Source organism: Myotis myotis, unplaced genomic scaffold (assembly GCF_014108235.1).
Source record: "Myotis myotis isolate mMyoMyo1 unplaced genomic scaffold, mMyoMyo1.p scaffold_m19_p_10, whole genome shotgun sequence".
In the NCBI taxonomy this organism is placed as follows: domain Eukaryota; kingdom Metazoa; phylum Chordata; class Mammalia; order Chiroptera; family Vespertilionidae; genus Myotis; species Myotis myotis.
Genome location: NW_023416314.1, coordinates 66645236 through 66667170, shown reverse-complemented (window position 1 = coordinate 66667170; position 21935 = coordinate 66645236). Strand labels below are relative to the sequence as shown.

General features: G+C 44.7%; 2 protein-coding genes across 4 annotated transcripts in view; one reads left to right on the top strand and one right to left on the bottom strand.

Annotated features, from left to right (window-relative positions):
- On the top strand, positions 1-16679 carry DDB2 (damage specific DNA binding protein 2). 3 transcript variants are annotated; one of them, XM_036325988.1, is made up of 11 exons: positions 9-79; positions 177-369; positions 1685-1821; positions 2164-2355; positions 11608-11753; positions 13472-13571; positions 13645-13822; positions 14070-14212; positions 15624-15788; positions 15911-15956; positions 16261-16679. In XM_036325988.1, the coding sequence occupies exons 2-11, from the start codon at positions 243-245 to the stop codon at positions 16308-16310; spliced, it is 1284 nt and encodes a 427-aa protein (XP_036181881.1). In that variant the 5' UTR covers positions 9-79; positions 177-242; the 3' UTR covers positions 16311-16679. The 3 variants fall into 3 exon arrangements, with proteins under 3 accessions (XP_036181882.1, XP_036181881.1, XP_036181883.1); XM_036325989.1 differs by lacking the exon at positions 2164-2355 and having other exon boundaries at positions 1-79; XM_036325990.1 differs by lacking the exon at positions 9-79 and having other exon boundaries at positions 91-369.
- The window catches only part of ACP2 (acid phosphatase 2, lysosomal), an 11190-nt gene continuing 4721 nt past the window's right edge, over positions 15467-21935 (bottom strand). The window contains exons 8-12 of the mRNA XM_036325980.1: positions 21500-21632; positions 20690-20775; positions 20463-20569; positions 20168-20343; positions 15467-17687 (exon numbers count right to left, since the gene is read on the bottom strand). Of these exons, the coding sequence (XP_036181873.1) occupies positions 17554-17687; positions 20168-20343; positions 20463-20569; positions 20690-20775; positions 21500-21632 (636 nt within the window). The 3' untranslated portion in view covers positions 15467-17553. The remainder of the gene's footprint in view (positions 17688-20167; positions 20344-20462; positions 20570-20689; positions 20776-21499; positions 21633-21935) is intronic.

Below are 21935 nucleotides of genomic sequence, written 5' to 3'. Positions count from 1 at the left end.
TCCCCCTCACACACTTCCCATCTCTCCGCGCGCGCCCCCACCTTCCCGGGAGAGGCCGAGCGGGGCGGGGCCGGAACTAGTAGGTAGTGGGAAGCCGGGAACCTGTTTGGCGGGAAGTTGGCCTGTTTGGCGGGAAGTTGGACCCGTTCCCTGCTCCCCACCCTTTTTCTCCCCAGAGGCTTCTCTATCGTCCCTCCATAATCTCTGCGTACGGTAGAGTACCGCTTTGCACGGACGACGCGATGGCCCCCAAGAAACGCCCAGAGACCCGGAAGCCCCTCGAGATGGTGTTGTGCCCCAAGAGCAAGAAGAGCAGGAGCCCCCGGGAGCTGGAGCCCGCAGCCAAGAAGCTCTGTGTGAAGGGCCCCGGTACTGCGCGCCTGCTGCTGTAATCGTTCCGCCGTGGGGTGCTCACGCAGGAGGCAGGAGGCTGGAGCGGGGGACGGGGCTTCTAGGTCGCGGAGGCTGCCCCAATCTCAGATGCCTCGGGCTGCGCTGCGCGTCTGCAGAGCCTTTCACATCATAGAGTTTGGGCTTCACCTCCCTCCGGTGGCGAAAAGAGGCAGATGAGTTCCATTACATAAGACACCACAGACTTTTCAAATTCCTTCTTTGTACCAGGATTTTTAAAAAATATATATATATACTTTATTGAGTTAGAACATCGATCAGCTGCCTCCTCCACACCCCCTACTGGGGATGTGCCCGCAACCAAGGCACATTTCCTTGACTGGAATGGAACCTAGGACCCTCCAGTCCGCAGGCCGGCGCTCTATCCACTGAGCCAAACCAGCTGGGGCTGTACCAGGATTTTTAACACGCCGAGGGCTGCTTAAAATAACCCCTCCTTGCTGGTGCTCTGTGTAGCTGTGGGTCCTTAGCTGTAGCTGTGCGAGCCGAGCCCTCAATTTCCTTAGAAAGCACTTTCTGTGAGGTTGGTTGGGGATTGACCCTTGGGCTCTAAGGAGAGTGGGGGAACTCAAAAACTGGAGCAGGGTTGTTGATGAAGTGGGTTTTTTTGTTTTTTTTTTTGTCGACGAGAAAAAAGAATTGGTTGTCACGGGGCGGGATTCATAGAGATCGGATTCTCAAATACATCTTGGTCATCCCGAGTGGCTTTGTTCCTGTCTCCGCGGCTCTCCCAAAGTAGCCTAGTTAGAGCCACGTCAGATGCCCTAGATCCTGCTGCTTTCCAGGAGAACAGATTGGACTTGGGCCAACAGCTGGTTCCCTCTACATTATTTTAATATAGGGTTTAAAGATACTTCTTTCCCTACATAGTCATTTCTGTGCTGTACAAAAATGATTGCATAATTTTTTTTTATTATGCAATATATGTGATTTTAAAATTGTCACCCAACCTTATCAGGAGTTTTCCAAACCAGACTAGGAAGAGTTCTGCATATACTTTATTCTTGTTTCTTTGGCTCAGCTCTCAGAAACCTGGCAAAATCACATTTAGTTTCATTTCAGATTTACTATTTTGGGGAAGGGGGCCGAATCCCTATTCACTATTTATTTCTTGTACGGGGTGAGACTGAGCAGACCATGGAAAGGCCTCCGGAGGTGATGGGAGGGATTGGCTATGCCAAATGGAACAACACGGCTTTCTTCCCAGGATTTCAGCAGAAAAACCTTTCTTCATTAAGATTGGAGGGGAAAATATCTCTGTTCTACTTGGCAGGTTGTAGCAGAAGATCTGACTCAGGCTGCCTTAGGGAGAGGTTGACTAGCCTGCAGGTCCCACCACAATGCAGGAGCATCGTCAGGGCCCTCCATCACCACAAGCTGGGCAGAACCGCCTGGCCATCTCTACAGAAGGTGAGGCGTTTCCTGGCTGAAGTGCACAAGGGTTTGCATGGTGCCTTTGTACAACTGGATGCTTCAAAATTAGTTGCTGAGTTGGTTCACCGGGTGGTCATATCACCCCTACCTTGGTGTCTGGCCTGTGGGCACTCATTCCAGCAATAAAGGTCCCAGCTGGAATGCACTCTGCCTCTTGCTTTCCAAGATTAGTTCATGTATATTTCAAATATTTTCACGCACAGAGCCAGGGAGTTAGTTTTCCTTTGGTGGGAGGACTTGGCCCTAGGAAGGCAGAGATTGGCAGCTTACCTAAGACTTGGGTTTTAATTCAACTTAATTCTTTCCTCTCTATCTCAGGATCTCCAGCAGTCCTTTTTGCACTCTCTGGCTTCTTACCGGATATCCCAAAAGGCTGCCCCTTTTGACAGGAGGGCCACATCTTTGACATGGCACCCAACTCACCCCAGCACCCTGGCCGTGGGTTCCAAAGGGGGAGATATCATGCTCTGGAACTTGGGCATAAAGGACAAGCCCACCTTCATTAAAGGGGTGAGCAGTCCCTGTGCCAGATAACTGTGCTGAAGAAGTGTTGAAGGAATGAAAAGTCAACCAGTGAAAAAGGAAATGATTGGGATCAAAAGTAACTGTGGGTATTTTCAAACAAGTAAATGATGATACTCACATTTTTATTGAGTGCCTGCCCTTAAAATATTAGAAGGTATAAGGTACTGATCACCCTCTAGTAAGTCATCATATAGAATAGAATCTAAGCCTCTTAATAACTCTTGACCTCATCTTGTACTGCTGTATTTCCTTACTTCCTATACTTTAGCCACACTAGCTATTTCTATTCCTGAAACTGGGTCTTGGCATTTGCTGTTCCCATTGGCCGGAGTACTCTTTCTCATGGTCTTCTCCTGGCTGGTTCTCCCTTATTGTTCAGGTCTCAGCTCAATACACTTCTTCAGAGAGTTCTCACAGACCACTCTGTCTAAAGTAGCCGCCATCCCATCCAACCACTCCATATCTCCCTGCTTCACTTTCCCCCACAATGTTTATTAATATCTGAAATGTGTTACCTATTTATTAACTTTGCCCACTGGAAAGTAAGCTCCACAATGGCAGGGATCTTGTCTTTCTGGTCCACCACTTTTCCCCCAGTGCTTAGAACGATGTTTGGCCTAGAGTAGCGGCTTTCTATTTGTTGAATGAATGAGGGGCTTGACATGTAGCTGGGTAGATAGGATGTAGACATACACAATAACTAGCATGACAGCGCTAAATGCTATAGAACGTGAGAGAAGGAAGAACCTCTTTCAAATTAGGGTCTATAGAGAAGGCTTCATGGTTGAGTGAAGAGGAAGGAAGGACAATATTTACATAAACGGAGATGAAAGGAGGAAAGGCAGAGTGTGTTTGGGACAAGGTTTGGGATAGAGTTTTTCAGGGATGGTCTTAATCATGCTGGTATTTATCATGTCACTGAGAGGTGAGGGTGTTGGCCCTTCCACTAAAGAGAAGACCCTTAGCTTGCCCAGCTGGATTCTGGGCTGCACTATGCAAAGTGATGCTCTGGTTGAGAGTGAAAACCACAAACTCCCATGACTAAAGAAGCTAGACAGATAAAAGAATGATGTTCGGTGGTAGGGTCAGTGATAAACTGGAGATGGTTGACATGTAAGAATCTAGGTCCCATACTATCAGGTCTGATTTTTTTTTTCAGGAGCCTGAAGCCCTGGTTATTTACATGAAATGTTCTGATATTTTTATTTTTTATTATTTTTTAATATATTTTATTGATTTTTTACAGAGAGGAAGGGAGAGAGATAGCCAGAAACATCAATGAGAGAGAAACATCGATCAGCTGCCTCCTGCACATCCCCCACTAGGGAAATGCCCGCAACCCAGGTACATGCCCTTGACCGGAATCAAACCTGGGACCTTTTAGTCCGCAGGCCGACGCTCTATCCACTGAGCCAAACCGGTTTTGGCTCTGATATTTTTAAATTGTGGTGAAATACATACAACAATATTTAGCATTTAACCATTTTTAAATATACAGTTTAGTGGCATTAAGTATATTCACTTCCTCTAGAACTTTTCATCTTTAAATCTGAAACTCTATACCCATTAAACACTCTCCATTCTTCCATCCCCCAGCCCCTGGCAGCCAGCATTCTACTTTCTGTCTCTATGATTTTGACTATTCTGAGTATGTCATATAAGTGAAATCATACAATATTTATCCTTTTGTGCCTGGCTTACTTGGCATGTTGTCCTCAAGGTTCGTCCATGTTGTAGTATGTGTCAGAATTTCCTTCCTTTTTAAGGCTGAATAATATGCTACTGTATGTGTTTACCACATTTAGCTTATCTGTTCATCTGTCAATGGACACTGGGATTGCTCCCACATTTTAGCTATTGTAAATAATGTAGCTATGCATGGGGGTGTACAAATACCTCTTTGAGTCCCTGCTTTCAGTTCTTTTGGGTATATACCCAGAAGCGGAATTACTGAATCATATGGTAACTCTGTTTAATTTTTTGAGGAACTGCCATACTGTTAAAAATTGTGACAGCACCATTTTATATTCCCACCAATAGTACACAAGGGTTTCAATTGAAAACATCCTGATTTTTCATGTTAGGAACTAAATAAAATTGAGCATGCTCTATTGCTAAACAAAATACATCTGTGAACTGAATTCCTCTTCAGCTCACCATTTTCCATCTCTGATTTGGAGATAGAAGAGGCCAAGGATAAATCCAGAATGAATTCTCTTAAGAGTTAAAGCAGTCCGTCGGAAACATCCAGGTTAGACAGGCTCGGGAGATTAGGATTCAAGGTATGAGATGGATGTTGAAGAAAACAGGTATCCAAAGCTGGAAGAAAGGCAGCCGGCAGAGTGCTGTGGACAGTGCTCAGTGGTCTTCCTGCCTAGCTGGTGAGACAGGACTGGGAAGGGCAGCTTTAAATTGAAGTCAGAACCAGAGCTCAGGCAGGAAGAGATTTATATTTTTATAGAAATCCAGGGAATAGAGAAAATTAATATGTAGCCTAGAGGTATCCTAGGGTAAGAGCCTCCCAACCAAAACGGAATGACAACTGTCTTGAACTTACCAAGGCTTTTGGTTTACACCACCCTTTAGTATAATGTGCACTTAAGTGAAGTTTCCTCACACCATTGTGGAGATTGGTCTGGACATTTGAACTTTGACTAGCAGGTTGGCACAGAAGGGTATGGTGCTCTGGAAAACTGTCTGTTTTTATTCCCAGATACTGACAACAAAGTTGATTTGAGACCAATGACTGTGGGAACTGTAGTGCCTCATTTTGTCACTTCTTTAGTCATCTGATCTTGACTTTCATCTTTACATCTTTCAGACCCTTGGGAAAGGAACATGTATTACACTTTCAAGAAGATAAATTTAATTCTCATTATAAAAATGATTTATGTTCATCATAAGAAATTCAGACAATACAGAGGAAAGTTTAAAGAATCAGGTAATTATTACCTGAAATTCCCACTTTGTACACCTTTCTGGGTAGGTATACACTATTCACACACTCATATTTCTACTTACATTATTGCATATCCATCACTCCTAAGGTTTTCTTTTTTGTAAATATATTTTTATTGATTTCGAAATGGAGAGAGAGAAACATCAATGATGAGAGAGAATCATGGATCAGCTGCCTCCTCCACACCCCTCACTGGGGATCAAGCCTGAAACCTGGGCATATGTCCTGACCAGGAATTGAACCGGTTCATAGATCCATACTCCACCACTGAGCCACGCCAGCCAAATTCCTAAAATTTTCTTAAGCCCGTTTTGTAATCTTTCTTCCTTCTGTTGTCCCCTAAAAACCATTGATCTACTTTCTATCCCTATTGATTAATTTGCATTGTCTAGACTTTTATATAAACGGCATAATACAATATATATTCTTTCTATTGGCTTCTTTTTTTAATGTTATTTATTTATTTATTTAATTTCAGAGAGGAAGGGAGAGGAAGAGAGAAATATAAATATAAATGCCCTGACTGGGAATCAACTGTGACCTCCTGGTTCACATGTCGATGCTCAACCACTGAGCCACGCTGGCTGGCTAGGCATGGCTTTTTCACTTAGTATAATTATTCAAGATTCATTTACATTTTTGTGGGTATCAATAGTTTTTTTTCTTTCTGAGTAGTATTTCAGTGTATTAATATATCACAATTTATTTATTAATTTACCTGCTGAAGGATATTTGAATTTTTTCCAGTTATTAATAGTTGCAAATGCCGAAACCGGTTTGGCTCAGTGGATAGAGCGTCGGCCTGCGGACTGAAAGGTCCCAGGTTTGATTCCGGTCAAGGGCATGTACCTTGGTTGCAGGCACATCCCCAGTAGATGTGCAGGAGGCGGCTGATTGATGTTTCTCTCTCATCGATGTCTCTAACTCTCTATCTCTCTCCCTTCCTGTCTGTAAAAAAATCAATAAAATTAAAAAAAAAATAGTTGCAAAAATAAAAAAGCTGCTATGAACATTCAAGTACAAATCTTTGGGTGGATATATATTTTTCTTTTTCGAAAGTAAATGCCTATTTGTGGTTGGGTTATAGAGTAGATAGCTTTTAAAGATAGTTTTAAAACAAGAAAAGAAACCTAATAAAACCCCATATATTTGCCATTTCCAGTGCTTTTCATCCCATTGTGTGATCCAGATGGCCTTTTGGTAACATTTCCTTCTGCCTTTAACATTTCTTATATTGTAGGTTGGTTGGTGATGCATTTTTTTTCTTTTGTTTATCTTAAAAAGTCAGTATTTTTCTTTTGGGGGGGGGCAGATATTTTTGCTGGGTATAGAGTTCTAGATTCATAGGTTTTGGGGGGGCTTTTTTTTTTAGACTCTAAATGATGTCTGCTGCCAAGTCTGTTCTCATTCTTATGTTTCTCTTTTCATAAGTTTTCCCTTTTCTGGCTGCTTTAAAAATGATTATGATTTTCTTAGTGTCTTTTTCTGTTTCTTTTGCTTGTGGTTCACTGAGCTTCTTGGATCTGTTAGTTTATAACTGCCATCAAATTTGGAAAACGTTAGACCACTATTTCTTCAAAGAATTTTTTCCTCCTCCCTCTCTTTTTTTCTAGAACTCCAATTACATATATGTTAGGCTACTAGTATTGTCCTACACGTCACCAACGTGCTGTTCATGATTGGAAGCATAAATCTACGTTTAGTTTTAATATATAGTTTATTTAAGGCTTGAAAAATTTTTCCTACATAATCTTGTCATCTACAAATAACAAGTTTGATTTTTTTCTTTTACCATTGTTATACTTCTTTCTTTGCCTAATTCCATTGACAAAGACATGTAATACATTGTTGAATATTGGCGATAGCAGACATCTTTGTCTTGTTTTTTGTGTTTTTTTTTTTTACTATGAGGGTACGTTTATTAAAGCTGGGGATAGTAAAACAGGAAGGACTTAGCATAGAAGAAACTGGGCTGCCTTGACTCACTAGGAAGTCAGAGAAAACAGGTTCAGGGGATTAGCCTGGGACAAGCTGCTGCTGCCCATTGCTCCCCTGGTTGCAAGTCTTGTGGAGACCCTTAGAGGGTAGGAGATACATGCCTGTGGAAGAAGAAGATGGGGAAGGGAATGGCACGTGCTGCTCCCCAGAGGGAGAGCGTGCATTGGGTGCTTTGTCTTGAGGCTTTTATCTTTGTCTTGTTCTTGATCATAGAAGGTTTTTATATTTTATCATTACATATAATTTCTGCTACTTTTTATTGTGGTAAAATATACATAACATAAAATTTATCATTTTAAACCTTGTAAGAGTATATCAAGTACTTTTACATTGTTGTGCAGTCATCACCACTATTCATTTCCAGAACTTTTTCATCATTCCAAAATTAAACCCTGTACTTATTAAACAATGACTTTCTATTATCCTTTCCCCAGCCCACTAATCTGCTTCCTGACTCTATGAGTTTGACTATTCTAGGTACCTCATATAAATGGTGTCATACAATATTTGTTCTTTGGGTCTGGCTTCACTTAGCATAATGTTTTCAAGGTTCCTCTATGCTATATTCATGTCTTTTTATAGCTGAGTATTATTCCATCATGTAGATATACCGCATTTTATTTCCCCATTCATCTGTTGATGGACATTTGGGTTGTACCCACCTTTTGCTACTTTTTTTTACTACCTTTTGAATGTTCCTGTGTTTTTGTTTGAACATGTTTTCAGTTCTTTTGGATATATACCTAGGAGCTTGTTTGTTTTTTAAATACCCTTTATCATATTAAGTTCCTTTTTTATTCCTAGTTTGCCAAAAGTTCTTATTATGAATGATAATTGAATTTCATCAGATGCTTTTCTGTATCTACTGAAGTCAGTAAGCATATGATTTCCCCCTTTATTCTGTTAATGTGGTAAACCATACTAATTGGTTTTTTGTTTGTTTGTTTGTTTTGATTTATTAGTTATACTAGAGGCCCGATGCATGAAATTCGTGAAGAGTAGGCCTTCCTTGCCCCAGCTGCTGGCACCGGCTTCCCTCTGGCACCTGGGACCCGGGCTTCCCTCACAGTCCCGGCTTTGTCCGGAAGGTTGTCCAGAAGGACATCCGGAAGGATGTCCAGTCTAATTAGCATATTACACTTTTATTATCATAAATTCCCTTTTTTTCACTTAAATTTTTTTAAATTTTTTACTTTTTTACAATTACAATTATATCTCTAACAAGTAATACTGCTCCTTTTAAAAACTGTGGTAAAAAGCACATAACCTAAAATTTATCATATGAATAATTTTTAAGTATACAGTTCAGTAGTGTTAACTATATTGACATTATTGTGCAAGAAATCTCTAGAACTTTTTGTCTTGTAAAACTGAAACTGTATACTCATTTAATAACCATTTCCCACTTCCCCTGCTCCCCGGCCCTTGGCAACCGCAATTCTTTCTGTTTCTATGAGTTTGAACTACTTAAGATACCTCTAAGTTTTGATGGTCTTATTGCGGTTATGTAGGAGAATGTTCTTGTGGGAAATACAGAGTGTGGCAAAAGTAGGTGTACAGTGAGTATGCAAAACAGAGTTTATTCTTGCATTATTATTAATAATAATTGTATTATTTCCCATACAAACAACTGTAAACCTACTTTTGCCTTACCTTGTATATAGTAAAGTATTTGAGGATGAATGAGACACCATGCAGATTATTTATGATCTTCTTACCTTTTAAAGTATCTAAAATTGATAGTGATGTCCCTTTTTCCATTTATTAAATTACTTGTGCTTTCTCATTTGTTTGGTCAGTTTTACCAGTGGTGTATCAATTTTATTGGTCTTTTTATGGAACCAACTTTTGGCTGTGTTGACTTTCCCCACAATATATTTGTTTTGTTTTATTCTCTGTGTGTTTTTTTTTTCTTCTTTCTTTGGCTTTACTTTCCTATTAGTTTTACAACTTCTTGAGATGGATGTTTGAGTCGTTGATTTATCGCCTTTCTTTTATTACAGATAATGCTGCTATGAATATTTGTGTACGAGCTTTTACATGAACATATGTATTCATGTATCTTGGATGTATATCTAGATGTGGAATTGCTGGGTCATATGGTAACTATGTTTAGTGGTTTTTTAAAAATATATTTTTACTGATTTCAGAGAGGAAGGGAAAGGAAGACAAAGAGAAACATCAGTGATGAGAGAGAATCATTGATTGGCTGCCTCCTGCACATCCCCCACTGGGGATTGAACCCACAGCCTGGGCATGTGCCCTGACTGGAATTGAACCATGACCTCCTGGTTCATAGGTCGATGCTCAACCACTGAGCCATGGCCGGGCTAATTTTTGAAGAACTGTTAGACTATTTTCTCAAGTGGCTGCATCATTTTACATTCTTTAAATACATGTTTTATCTACCTTTTCTAGTTGTTCTCAGAAGAAGGTTGGCCAGATACAGGCTAACCCACCATCACTGGAGTTGAAAGTCTCACATATATTTCTTTTTCATATTTTGTCCAAGTTTTGTTAGTCTTCCTCAGTGTAAAAATTACTCAAACTACTTAGTCCACACTTGCTAGGAGAACACTCATGCATTTTAATTTAAAATGTGTATGTGTGTTTATTACTAATGCTTTGACATAGGGCCTATCCTTTTCCAGGAGTAAGGGTCATTGATTAGGGTGTACCTGGTCTTATAAAAACTGCACACAAAATGTATTCTTTATATGGTCTAAAGTGGAAACATAATTTGAAGATAGTCCTGAAGCAACCTGATTGCAGATTCTTTTGAAATTTTTATTATTTCCCACCCTAATTGTTTATAAGTTTCTCACCCATGCTTAATTTGACAACTATTATTTTTAGCAATTCATTTTTATCTAATTCTTCCAAAGCATTCAATATAACTTCATAGAAATAACAATGGTCTTTCTTTTTGCATGTACTTCATCAGTTTAATTAAGTTACATGTTTAATTGAATGTTTAAATGTTTAGTTTAAATATTTAATTAAATGTTTAATAAATTATGTGTGATTAAATTATTTGTTTAATTGCATTATATGATTATAATAAAAAGTAAAACTGGCATATACAGGCTTAAGAACAAACACGACTAACCCACGTAAGCACTGGCCTCAACTGGTGGGAGCAGATTATCTTATTAGCAGGAAGGGTTTGTCAGACCATGGGCATCCGTCAGAATGTTTATAGAGGGAATGGAAAGTGCCAGTTAGCTTGTTGAGTGAGTGGAGTGGTGGTTGTGTAAGAGGTCCATGAGGCTGAAATAGTAGCACAAAGAAGAAGTGGAGAAGGGACTCTTGGGGATGTAAAATTCTTAAAACAGTACCTGATGCATAATAAGTACTTAATAACGTTTATATGATTGTTTTCATCATCATTATCTGGAAGGTTTGGAAAAATAGGAAGGAGCTCAGATCTGCCTCCTGCCCTCCTAACCCAGCCACTCTTCTGGGCAGAAACTCTTCTAAAAAGAACACTGTGATAAACTGGTACAGCCACACAATGGAGTATTCAGCAATAAGAGAACCAGCTATAGATACACACAGCAACTTGGATGAATCTCAGGCGCATCATGCTGATGAAATGAAAGAAGCTAGTCTCAAAAGGCTACATGCTCTATGATCAGTTATATGAGAGGCTATCAAAGGCAAAAACCAGTGATAGAGAACAGAGCAGTGTTTGTCAGGGGTTAGAGGTAGGGGGAGCTCTACAAAGGGAGAGCAGGAGGGAGTTGGGAGGGTAACGGAACTGTTCTGCATCCTGATTTTGGCAGTGGTTATTCAAGTCTATACATGTGTTAAAATTCATGCAACTGCATACCCAAAACAACCAAATTTACTGTAGGTTAATTTTTAAAATAAAAAATGAAAACTTGCCCTAGCTGATTTGGCTCAGTGGATAGAGTGTCAGCCTGTGGACTGAAGGGTCCAGGGTTTGATTCCGGTCAAGAGCACGTGCCCGGGTTGCAGGCTCGATCCCCAGTAGGGGGTGTGCAGGAGGCAGCCGATCAATGATTCTCTTTCATCATTGATGTTTCTATCTCTCCTCCCTTCCTCTCTGAAATCAATAAAAAAATATTTTAAAAACAACAAAAACTAAAACTTCAAGAAACAGAGCACTGTGGAGAGCATCCCAGGGTCTGGGCATGTAAACTGGCCTGGCCCCAAGTGCCGCCTGCCTGGCACTTCTCTAGGGTGGAGTATGTGCACCAGGCCTCCTCCTCCTCCTGGGCCATCATCACTCACTGGCTTTTCTCTTCCTGTGTTAGATTGGAGCTGGAGGCAGCATCACTGGGCTGAAGTTTAACCCTCTCAATACCAACCAGTTTTTCACCTCCTCCATGGAGGGAACAACTAGGCTGCAAGACTTTAAAGGCAACACTCTCCAAGTTTACACCAGCTATGACACCTGCAAGTGAGTAGTCTAACAGGGGAAAGGGCTTTTAGGCTCTCAGTGAGGTTCTGGTGAGAGCATCCAGGTCCCAGTTCTTCTACCACAGGGAAGTAAGAAAAGGTGTTAGCCACTCTCCACCGTTCAGTCTCTTCCTCAAACCCTTTCTTTAGCTGCTTCCTCTGGTCCAGGTGGGGTACTAATTGGGGGAGTTCTGGAGCCTCACTCTTCTCCGCAAGGGAAGGGCTTCAGCTAGTCTGTAAGTCATTCCTGTATCAGGTGAGACTTTTATTCTCACTGGACAAGTCAAACTGGCATTGGCCTAGAACAGTGATGGCGAACCTATGACATGCGAACTCATTTTTTTTGGTTGATTTTTCTTTGTTAAATGGCATTTAAATATATAAAATAAATATCAAAAATATCAATCTTTGTTTTACTATGGTTGCAAATATCAAAACATTTCTATATGTGACACGGCACCAGAGTTAAGTTAGGGTTTTTCAAAATGCTGACACGCCGAGCTCAAAAGGTTCGCCATCACTGGCCTAGAATAAGCCACTTAAAGCCGGGAGCAGGAAATAAGAACTTAAATTTTATTCCCTACATCCACTGGGGTGTGATGACCTGACCAGTTCCATGAAGCTTAAATGGATAGAATCATGTCCATAAAGCACTTTGGACTCTGCAAGAGTAAGTGGTTGTAGAAACTACAGAAGCTTGTCACTTTGATTCCTGGCCAGAGGCATGATCCTGCTCCCTAAAGAACCGGGGGGGGGGGGGGGGGATCTAACTAGCACTGGATGTTATCCTGGACCGCCCCACAGGGGTAAGAAGTCCACGAGTTATCAGGACAGGGGACAGGTTAGAACAGCTCTAGGTTTCTCTTCCACAAGAAACTCTTCCTCTGGAAGAGATTTACAGGGAATGCAAAAGGCGGTAGAGCAGGGATTTGAGGGTTTGAGAGAAAAGACAAGAATCTGAGCTCTCCTGGCTCTCGGGATCCCTGAAGCAGCCCCCTCCCCATCCCCTTCCTCGAGTCTGAGGGACAAGAGCCAGACAACTTCTGGGTTGTGTGTGCTTTTCTCCCTGAATGCTCAGAAGGGGGCAGAAGTTCCCTTCTAGCCAGCTCTGAGGAACAGAGCCAGGCAGCCTGTTTGGTTTGTCACCTCCTTTGACTCAACAGGTGGAGGGTAAAGGGAGAGAGTCATTAAGGAGTCTCGCAGAACCCAGGGCTGTGCAGGGCAAGCTAACCCAGGGGCTTGTCATATAGCTCTGAGGTTGGCTGCTTCAGGGACTCATACTAGCTGAGGACCCTGGGCACATCAGACGATTTCTGAGCCCCATCAACTCCATAACCTCTGTCTGGATGGTAGACAAGTCTGTTCCTCACTGGAAGTCCATGGCAAGATAATACTCATTCACTGAACAAATATTTATTGAATATCTCTATGTGTTAGACGCTGGAGCTACACCATGAATAAATGGACCTTGCACCTGGATGGCATGGCTCAGTGGTTGAGCGTCGACCTATGAACCAGAAGGTCACGGGTTTGATTCCCAGTCAGGGCACGTGGCTGGGTTGCAGACTCACCAATCAGTGATTCTCATGATTGATGCTTCTATCTCCCTCTCCCTCCCCCTTCCTCTCTGAAATCAATAAAAAAATTTTTTTAAAAAATATAAATAAATGGACCTTGCCTCTGTCCCCAAGAACCTTACAGCAAGGTCTCTCCCTCCAGCTTCTGGTTTTGCAGCCTGGATGTGTCCGAGAAAAGCCGAGTGGTGGTCACAGGAGACAATGTGGGGAACGTGATCCTGCTGAACATGGACGGCAGGGAGGTGCGTTCTCAGAGCCCGGTCCTCCCTGCCCCTCCCTTGCCTCTGCCCCCACCTGAACCGCTTTTCTCTGCAGCTGTGGAACCTGAGATTGCACAAAAAGAAAGTGACCCATACGGCCCTGAACCCACGCTGTGATTGGTTCCTGGCCACAGCCTCTGTAGATCAAACAGTGAAAATCTGGGACCTGCGCCAGGTTAAAGGGAAATCCAGCTTCCTCTACTCACTGCCACACAGTCATCCTGTCAACGCAGGTGTGATATACTCATCCCTCCTTAGGCCCTACCTACCCCACCGCTCCTGGGGTTTGCCCTCAAAGTTTAGAAGCCGCTAGGGTGAACCTTTCTGACTTCAGCTGCCCTCGTCAGCTGCTGAGTTCTAGAATGTTTTTGTTCAGAGCCCAGATGCACCTCCTCCCTTCCAGCCCTGTCTGTCAGGGAGTGGGAGGGAGGGGTCCCTGCAAGAGAAGGCCCTTCAGCTCAGGGACTTGTCACTTGCCAGCTCATTTCAGTCCTGATGGAGCCCAGCTCCTGACCACCGACCAGAAGAGTGAGATCCGGGTTTACTCTGCCTCCCAGTGGGACAGCCCCCCAAGCCTGATCCCACATCCTCACCGCCACTTCCAGCACCTGACACCCATCAAGGTAAGTGAGGGAGTAAAGCACTGTGATCACGGAGACAGATCGGGTCTGCCCAAGGGGGGGAGTAGGGGGGAGGACAGATTACAGAAGCCTTTCCTCCCAGATCTCTTCCTGCCCTACACAAAGTAGTCTCATCCCCTGGCTCTCCCTGCTCCGTTTGTCCCACTTCTGCAATCCCATTGTGCTGGGTTTTCTTTTGTCTCTCTGATAAGCTATTTTCCAAAGTTTTTTCAACCCAGCCCTGATCTCCTCAGATGGCATTTTCTAAAATCCTGGCCTTCTGTTCTGCCTTCAGTGTGTTCCGTGTGTACGGTTGATCTACAAGCTATCCTTAGCCTTTCGTTAGCGGCTTCTCTGGCCTCAGCACCCATGGCTTACAGTCTTCACGTCCTGTAATTCCTTCCTGCCCAAGCCCCTACGCAGTTTCTCTGCAGATCTCCAGGTTTCATGCCTGTACTTTGGTCAATGGTGAGGGGCACCAGCTTCTGGCAGGCAGACCCCTCTGGGTTAGGATCTTGGGAAAATTACTTCAACTTTAGGTTCCAGTTTCCTTGTCTATAAAGGGAATACTGGTTTCTAACTGACGGGGTTGCTGTGAAGCTGAGTCAGTGCACTTCGAGCACATGGTGCCATGCCTACTCAGTAGTACACAAGGATGATTTAGTATTAGAGTGGCCCCCACGCACCTCAAATCAAATCCAAGTTCTAATGGCATCAGATCCTTCACCCGTTTGTGTTCCCATTGGCATCTTCACTTTGTATCCAGTGAAGCCCACTACAGCTTGCCAGGTGTGACCGGTTTGTGACTTATTTCTAAGTCTTTGCATGTACCCCTTCTTCCTTCCTGCTTATCATGTCTTTCCTCCATCAAAACTTCTGTGAAAAGTTTCTTAGGAAAATCCCATCCAATCTGTCATTCCAATCACTGTCAGATTTGTTTTGAGAGGGGTAATCTGGGGAGCAAAGGTTTCCTCCTCTTTTCAGACACTAGCATTTTCTACTCAACTCTTTGTCATTGAAGTTGATAGAGGAGATAGTAGTGGGGTTACTTCAGAACATATGTCCAATTTGGTTTTGGTTACCAGAAGCTTGTTCCTTTGTTGTAGGCTTACTCTTTGGTTAATGTCTGCATCAGGCTGATGTTAAAACATTTGTCAGTTGGTATGATCTCAGCAAATGCAAGAGAGAAGGCCTGAAGGTGTCCTAAGGGCCAGGGGGGCCAGCTTGGAGTTTAAAATTGACATTGGTAGATGTATACGCAATTGAAAACTATTCTTGTAGTTTTATATAGATCTTATCTCCGTTATTAAATCGTTGACAACTGTATTAACAATTGTTAATGGCAAAGAATACTTATGAACCCTCTTGATAGTATTCTGCATTTACTCTCATGACCAGCCTTTCCATCTCCTAGGCATCCTGGCATCCACGGTACAACCTCATTGTTGTGGGCAGATACCCAGATCCTAATTTCAAAAGTTGTTTCCCCCATGAATTAAGGACAATCGATATGTTTGATGGAAGCTCAGGGAAGTTGATGCATCAGCTCTATGACTCAGAATCTTCTGGTATCATTTCGGTGAGGCTTGGGCCCTCAAATAATGATGGGAGGAAGCAGGGATTCAACCTACCTTATTGACCAAAAATGACCAGAAGTAATACCTTCACCCCCTCCTCATGCTTATCCCCTTGTCTCTGCAGCTCAATGAGTTCAATCCTATGGGGGACACACTGGCCTCTCTGATGGGTGAGTGAAGTAGGTTGTTATCTGAAGCCTGACCCTACCTCCCAAGGTTCAGTGCAAGCTAACCTCAGCTTAGCCCTGCCACATTCACCTAAGGTAGCAGTCAGTGAAGAAGATAACCAGGGGACAGTGGTCTATTTGGCCTAGGCCCTCCACCCTTGTTTGGTCTTGGTCTTGGTCTTGGTAATGCCTGGCTGTTGTCCAATTCCCTAGTATTTCCTTACCAAGTTCTAGGCTCCCTGGGCCAGCCCCAAGCTCTGAGAGACAGATAACAGAAGGTGAGTCAGACCGGTGTTATTCATCCTAGGTTATCACGTTCTCATTTGGAGCCAGGAGAAAGCTGGGATATGGAAATGAGAGACAATAATGAAGGTGTGGGCCAAGCAAGGACTTGGAGCCACATGAGAACAAGTCCTGTGAGAAGAGGCAGCTATGTGTTAAAGGACCAAGGTATCCAAGTCTTAGGGCTGGAGCGAGGATGCTGTGCCATGGGATACTGTAAGGCTGGGACACTGGCTATGTTATTGCTCTGGACTTTGCTCCGAAACTTACCCAGAGTTGGCGACACAGCTCCTCCAGGCTCCCTGCTATATCGAGCTTGGAACCAAGCTCCTTCTGGAGCCAAGGGGCTTTTCTCCTCCCTGACGTGTGGTGGCAGAGTGATCAGGTGGTGGTTTTGTATTTGTGCTCACTATTGACATGGCCAATAAAACTATATATACCCAATGAGCTTCTGAGTGACTCTTCCAACGCTGACCTGGTCAAAGCACTCCTGGGTCTCCAGTACGAAGAACAGGCACAGAAACAGCACTAAGAGTCCAAAATTTTCCTTTTTCTCAAGCTACCTCAGCCCTATTGTGGGCCATAGTCAACAGCTGTCCAGCTTACAACCTGCGTTTACTTCATATCCCTGGAGACCTGAGCCCAGCAGAGGGGGGTAGTAGTTTCATGACTGTACCACCCCTCACTCTCCTCCCACCTCCCTCGACTCCCTCCCAAGTACAGACACCTTTCGGACCTACTCAAGCTACAGGCTAAGCAGGATGCCTGAGGCAGTATGTCTGACTCATGGTAGCTTCAGCTGGAGAAGGGAAACTTGACCGGCTGGCTGTTGGGTGATTTGGTTCCTTGGTGGCCAGTGTTCGTGTCCCAATGTTATGCAGTTTTTCCCAGTAAAATAAGCACTGACAGGCAAAATTGTGTCTTCTGAGCCATTTGCCAAAGACTCCGGGCTGGAAAAGAGACCAGGTCTTGACTGGGGGGCAAGGCAGATGAAGCACCAACTCCTTTTTTTATCCCAGGTCCTGAGTGAAACTTTAAACGTTGTCTACATATCAGGTCCTTCGGGAGCATGGAGGAGGCAGATCCTATTTGGAGAGAGCCAACATCCAGCACAGTACTTGGGAAACATCGGGCACGTGAATATTGAGTGGCAGGTGCCATGGGCCAAGCCGAGTCCCACTTGTTCGTCTAGGTTGGGGTAATCAGAGGAAGGCCCAACCCAGGGTCTCCTGCCCATGGGCTTGGGAGCAGCAACAGTCAGGAGTGAGGGCCAAGCCCACCTCCCCTAAGAGGCAGAGGGAAGGGGGCTGAGTGGTTGTCAGGCGTGATCCTCCACGTCTGCAACGTGGCGGTAGCCGGGAGGCTGCGCCTGCATCCGGAAGAGGACGGTGAGTAGCAGCACTATGAGAAGAAAAAGGATGGAGCCACATACAGCCAAGGCCACGATCACCTCTGGGCACGGGGACAGGGAGAGAAAGGACATGTCAGTGTTCATTCAACAAATATTTGATGGCCTACCATATGCCAGGAACTGTTCTCACAGTGGGGATATCCACAGTTAGTGACAAATGCCATAAAGCAAAGCAAGGTAAGGGGGAAAGGATGGAGAGGTCAGTCAGGACAGGTATCCCCGAGGATAATCTGAACAGAGACCTGGAGCCCTTGAGACATACGAGATCTGAGAGGAGAGAGTCCTTGCTAGGGGCGGAGAGTAGACAGTAAGCAAGCACAAAAGGCCCTGATGTGCAACTAGCTTGGCATGTTCTAGATCTTCAAGAAAGTATCACCAGAGCAGAGTAAGTGGGGGGCAGGTAGGAGATGAGAGTGGAGGGCCAGGCCAAGTGGTAAAGAACTTGGATTTTATTCCAAATGTGATGGGAACCCACTGGAAGAATCTGAGAAGGGTAGCAATGTGAACTGACTGACTTTTTTGTTGTTATTAATCCTCACCCAAGGATATTTTCCCATTGTTTTTTAGAGAAAGTGGAAAAGAAAGAAACATTGATGTGAGAGAGACAAAAGTGCCCTTGACTGGAATTGAACCCAGGACCTTTTAGCCTGAGGGCCAATGCTCTATCCACTGAGCCAAACCAGCTATGGCCCAACTTAACTCTTTTTTTTTTTTTTATAATATATTTTTATTGATTTCAGAGAGGAAGGGAGAGTAAGAGCTAGAAACATCAATGATGAGAGAGCATCATTGACTAGCTGCTTCCTGCACACCCCCTACTGGGGATCGAGCCCACAACTCGGGCATGTGCCCTTGACAGGAATTGAACCCGGGACCCTTTAATCTACAGTCTGACGCGCTATCCACTGAGCCAAACCAACTAGGGCCTAACTTACTTTTTTAAGAAATTTAACTCTGCTGCGCTGAGAGACTGGTAGGGACAAGAAGAGACTCAGAATGTTAAGAAGCCATCAGTTCAGGCAAGAGATGATGGTAGATTGGACTAGGGAGCAAGAGCATGTTTTGTGTGTATTTTGTTCAAGGTAGACTTTTTATTGTAATTGATGAAATGAAAGTTCTGAAAGAGGTTGAACAATCTGCCAAAAGTCTGATGATAAAAAGGCAGGCAGGAGTCAAAACAAGATCTGACAACATCTGTGCACTTAGCCACAAAGTTATGCTACCCAGATTTCTAGCCATGGAGTCATGCTGCCTTCCCCCATAATGTGAAAACCTTCAGATCCAAAAGACAGCTCTACAGACACAAGAGTGCTAGGTCTGACTGGGTGGAGAATTGCTGACCGTCTGCTACAGAGAGCCAGAGCCAAATTCAAGTGGACCTTACAGGCTGCACTTTAGAAGTAAATGCAATGAACAAAGAGAAGTCAGACAGTGAGTTAATACTATTAAAAGTAAGAACATGTATTTTAAAGGTTGGCATGCTAGAATCTCCTAGTGGATTGGTTGTGGCGTCTAAGAAAGAGTATTCAAGATAAATCCTATGATTATACTGTGTGACTAGGTAACTGGTGTGGCATTTACTTAGATGGGGAAGCCTGGGGGGAGAACAAATTTTGGGGGGAGGAAGAGCATTTGGTTTCAGATATCGACTTTGAGATGCCACATCCATGTAGAGACCTCAAGTCTGCAGCTGGCTGGATATGTCAGCCTAGCTCAGAGAAGAGGCTATGAATCTGCAGATCACAAAAAGACAGAACTTAGCATTGGTACTTCTGACCGTGAGGTTGGATGAGATCACCTTGGGAGTGGGCAGAGATGAGAAAAGGGCCAAGAAAGAGCCAGTAAGGAAGGTGCCTATAAATTAGGAGAAAAAGCAGAGAAGCCAAGGAAGTGTTTAAGGAAGGAGTGGCCAGTTATAGAATGCTGCCGAGAGGCAAGAGAAGCTGACTAAGAACTGGTCACTGGTTTTGGTAAGAGGTCACTGGGCCTTTAACAAAAGTTAATGGAGTGAAAGGAGACACCAGACTGTCCAGTGGGCGCCTGAGAGAATGGACAGTGAGGAAGCGAAAGCAGAGTCTAGGCAACTCTGAAGGATTGCGCTCTAACAGGGAACAGAGAAAGATGGGGGTCTGAGAGGTTTTTATTAACTAGGCTTTTGAGATGGGACTGATCCAGCAGAGAGGAAACATCAGAGGTCCTTGTGGAGAACAGATGAGCCCAGAGTATAATTGGAGAGGCAGGGCCTTAAGTAGCAGCTTGCACCAGTGAGTAGCTGGAAGACGTGGTGGTGGGAAAATGGAACGATTCTCTCCTCATGGCTTTTATTTTCTCAGTGCTACAAGAAGTGAGGGCATCCCCTGAGCGTGTTCGGCAATAGGTGAAACGGTCTCAGGGTGGGTAGTAAACTGTCTAGGGAAATGCAATGAGATGGCTGGAAGCGTGAGCGCTCTCTCGAGACTTGTGGATATGAACTGCAAGTTGTTCTGGGACATGCCTAGCACAGAGGCAGGCAGCAGCTCACCTGTGTCTGCAGGACCACTTGCCAGCTGGCACTCCTGCTGCCAGTCCTTGGGCACAACAGGCTCTGTGAGACGCAGGAAGTCCTGCAGTGGGCAGCGGTGAGGGCAGCCAGGCAGGCTCAGTGGCCAGGGGGCCTTGTTACTCTCATTCCGAAAGTACATCTCCACTGAGAAATTCCTGAGGGATGATGGGAGACAAGGTGGAAGCTGCCCATCAGGCCTGTTATGGAGTCCTTAGGGTGCCCATAGCCACCATGCGAGTGCCCTTCCAGAGGGCAGACTAGTAGCTCCACTCACCCATTGTCTTCCTGGTACAGTTCAAATATATGGCAGGAGGCGTAGGGGGCTTGTTCACCATTGTAGACATACAATGCCATTTGCAGAGCAACCAGGGTGGTATCATGCTGTAAGGGAGAAGGGCTCCCGATTAGCATGCTCCCCTGCACCCCCCTCCCCAGCACCGAATAGAGAAGAAATCCAGCTCCTTGTTTGACATTAGCATGCTGGGGACTAAGGGGGCTCACCGCGGAGTAAACCAGCAGCTTTGGGAGGTGGGAGGAGGAGGTTGCCATCAGTGTCAGGTTCTTCCGTATCTGAGCCAGCAGGACTCCTGAAGGAGAAAAATCCCCATGTCAGTGGCTACAGCCATCACTTCTTCCGATCAGTTCTATCTGTGGTCCTGTCACCCTCTGCTACTCTTGGGTCTGATCACTGACACAGAGAACTCTTTAGGTGTTTGTGAACCACAGAGGAACGCCCTGCTCTCTGGCAACTTTCCTTTCAAGTGCACAGAGGGAAGCAAGATAAACAGAAGCTATCAGGCCCTGCCCATGTTTGAAGATGTCCTCCACGTCAGAACAAATATAAACTTAAGACTGCTTCAGGACACCCATGGCAGTGGCCCCAGGCTCAGGGAACTCTGCCATATGCAGGCTTGGAAAACCCTGAGATGCCAGAAAGGCTTGACGACAGCTCTCCCTTGGGTGCTCCTTGGCGTTCCTCTCGGCCTCCTGTCAGAGTGGCCCCCATGGCTCTCTGGAGGTGGGAATTCCTTTAAGTGGGAAGGGCCTTCTGACATGAGTGAAACGTAAGAATATGAATGGCAGAAAAGAAGCATGTGGGCCTGATGTGGTCATTGGTCCAGTGCAGATGGGCGAAGCATTTGGCGAATTAGGGAGACTTTGGTGACGAACGGGACGACGAGGGGGATCCGAGGGGTTTTGAAAGAGCAGAGAACATTTCGGGTGGAGAAGTGTGTGAGAAGCCCCCAAGAGCTGGTTTTTAATACTGTAGGGTCCTGAGGAAGGGAGTGACATGCTGCTTTTGTCACTCACCCCCCTGAAGCCGGGCCTTCTCTGCCTGCTCGTAGATCCCGAAGAGGAAGCGGAAGCTGAAGTCCTTCAGCCGGCTCAGACGCTGCATGGTTTGGGGCGAGGCCCAGGGCGGCAGGACCAGCCCATGTGTTTTCTGCGTATGGCAGCGGGCAGGTTAGCTCCCCGGCCTAGGCCAGAGCCTCTCCCGGGGCCTCTCTCTTCCCCAGTGAGAAGGTGCCTGTGTGTGTGTGAGAGGGGAGGGAGAGGAGAGGAGAGGTGAGGCAGAGGGACTGGAACCAGGGACATAGCGGACAGTGTTGAGGCTGCAGGGCACAGGGAAGGAGGCTCAGGCACAAAAGAACGTGACTCAGCAGAATGGAGTCAGATACCACCAGCGCTCTGGGTGGAGAAGGGCAGGAACTGCTGACAATTAATAAGCTATTTCCCACTCTGGGGT

Bases quoted from the DNA above. Each gene is read 5' to 3' on its own strand.
- DDB2 (XM_036325988.1), top strand. From the start codon at position 243: ATGGCCCCCAAGAAACGCCCAGAGACCCGGAAGCCCCTCGAGATGGTG. The intron at 15,789-15,910 runs GTGAGGCTTGGG...TTGTCTCTGCAG, and splicing joins AATCTTCTGGTATCATTTCG to CTCAATGAGTTCAATCCTAT. The intron at 15,957-16,260 runs GTGAGTGAAGTA...TATTCATCCTAG, and splicing joins CACACTGGCCTCTCTGATGG to GTTATCACGTTCTCATTTGG.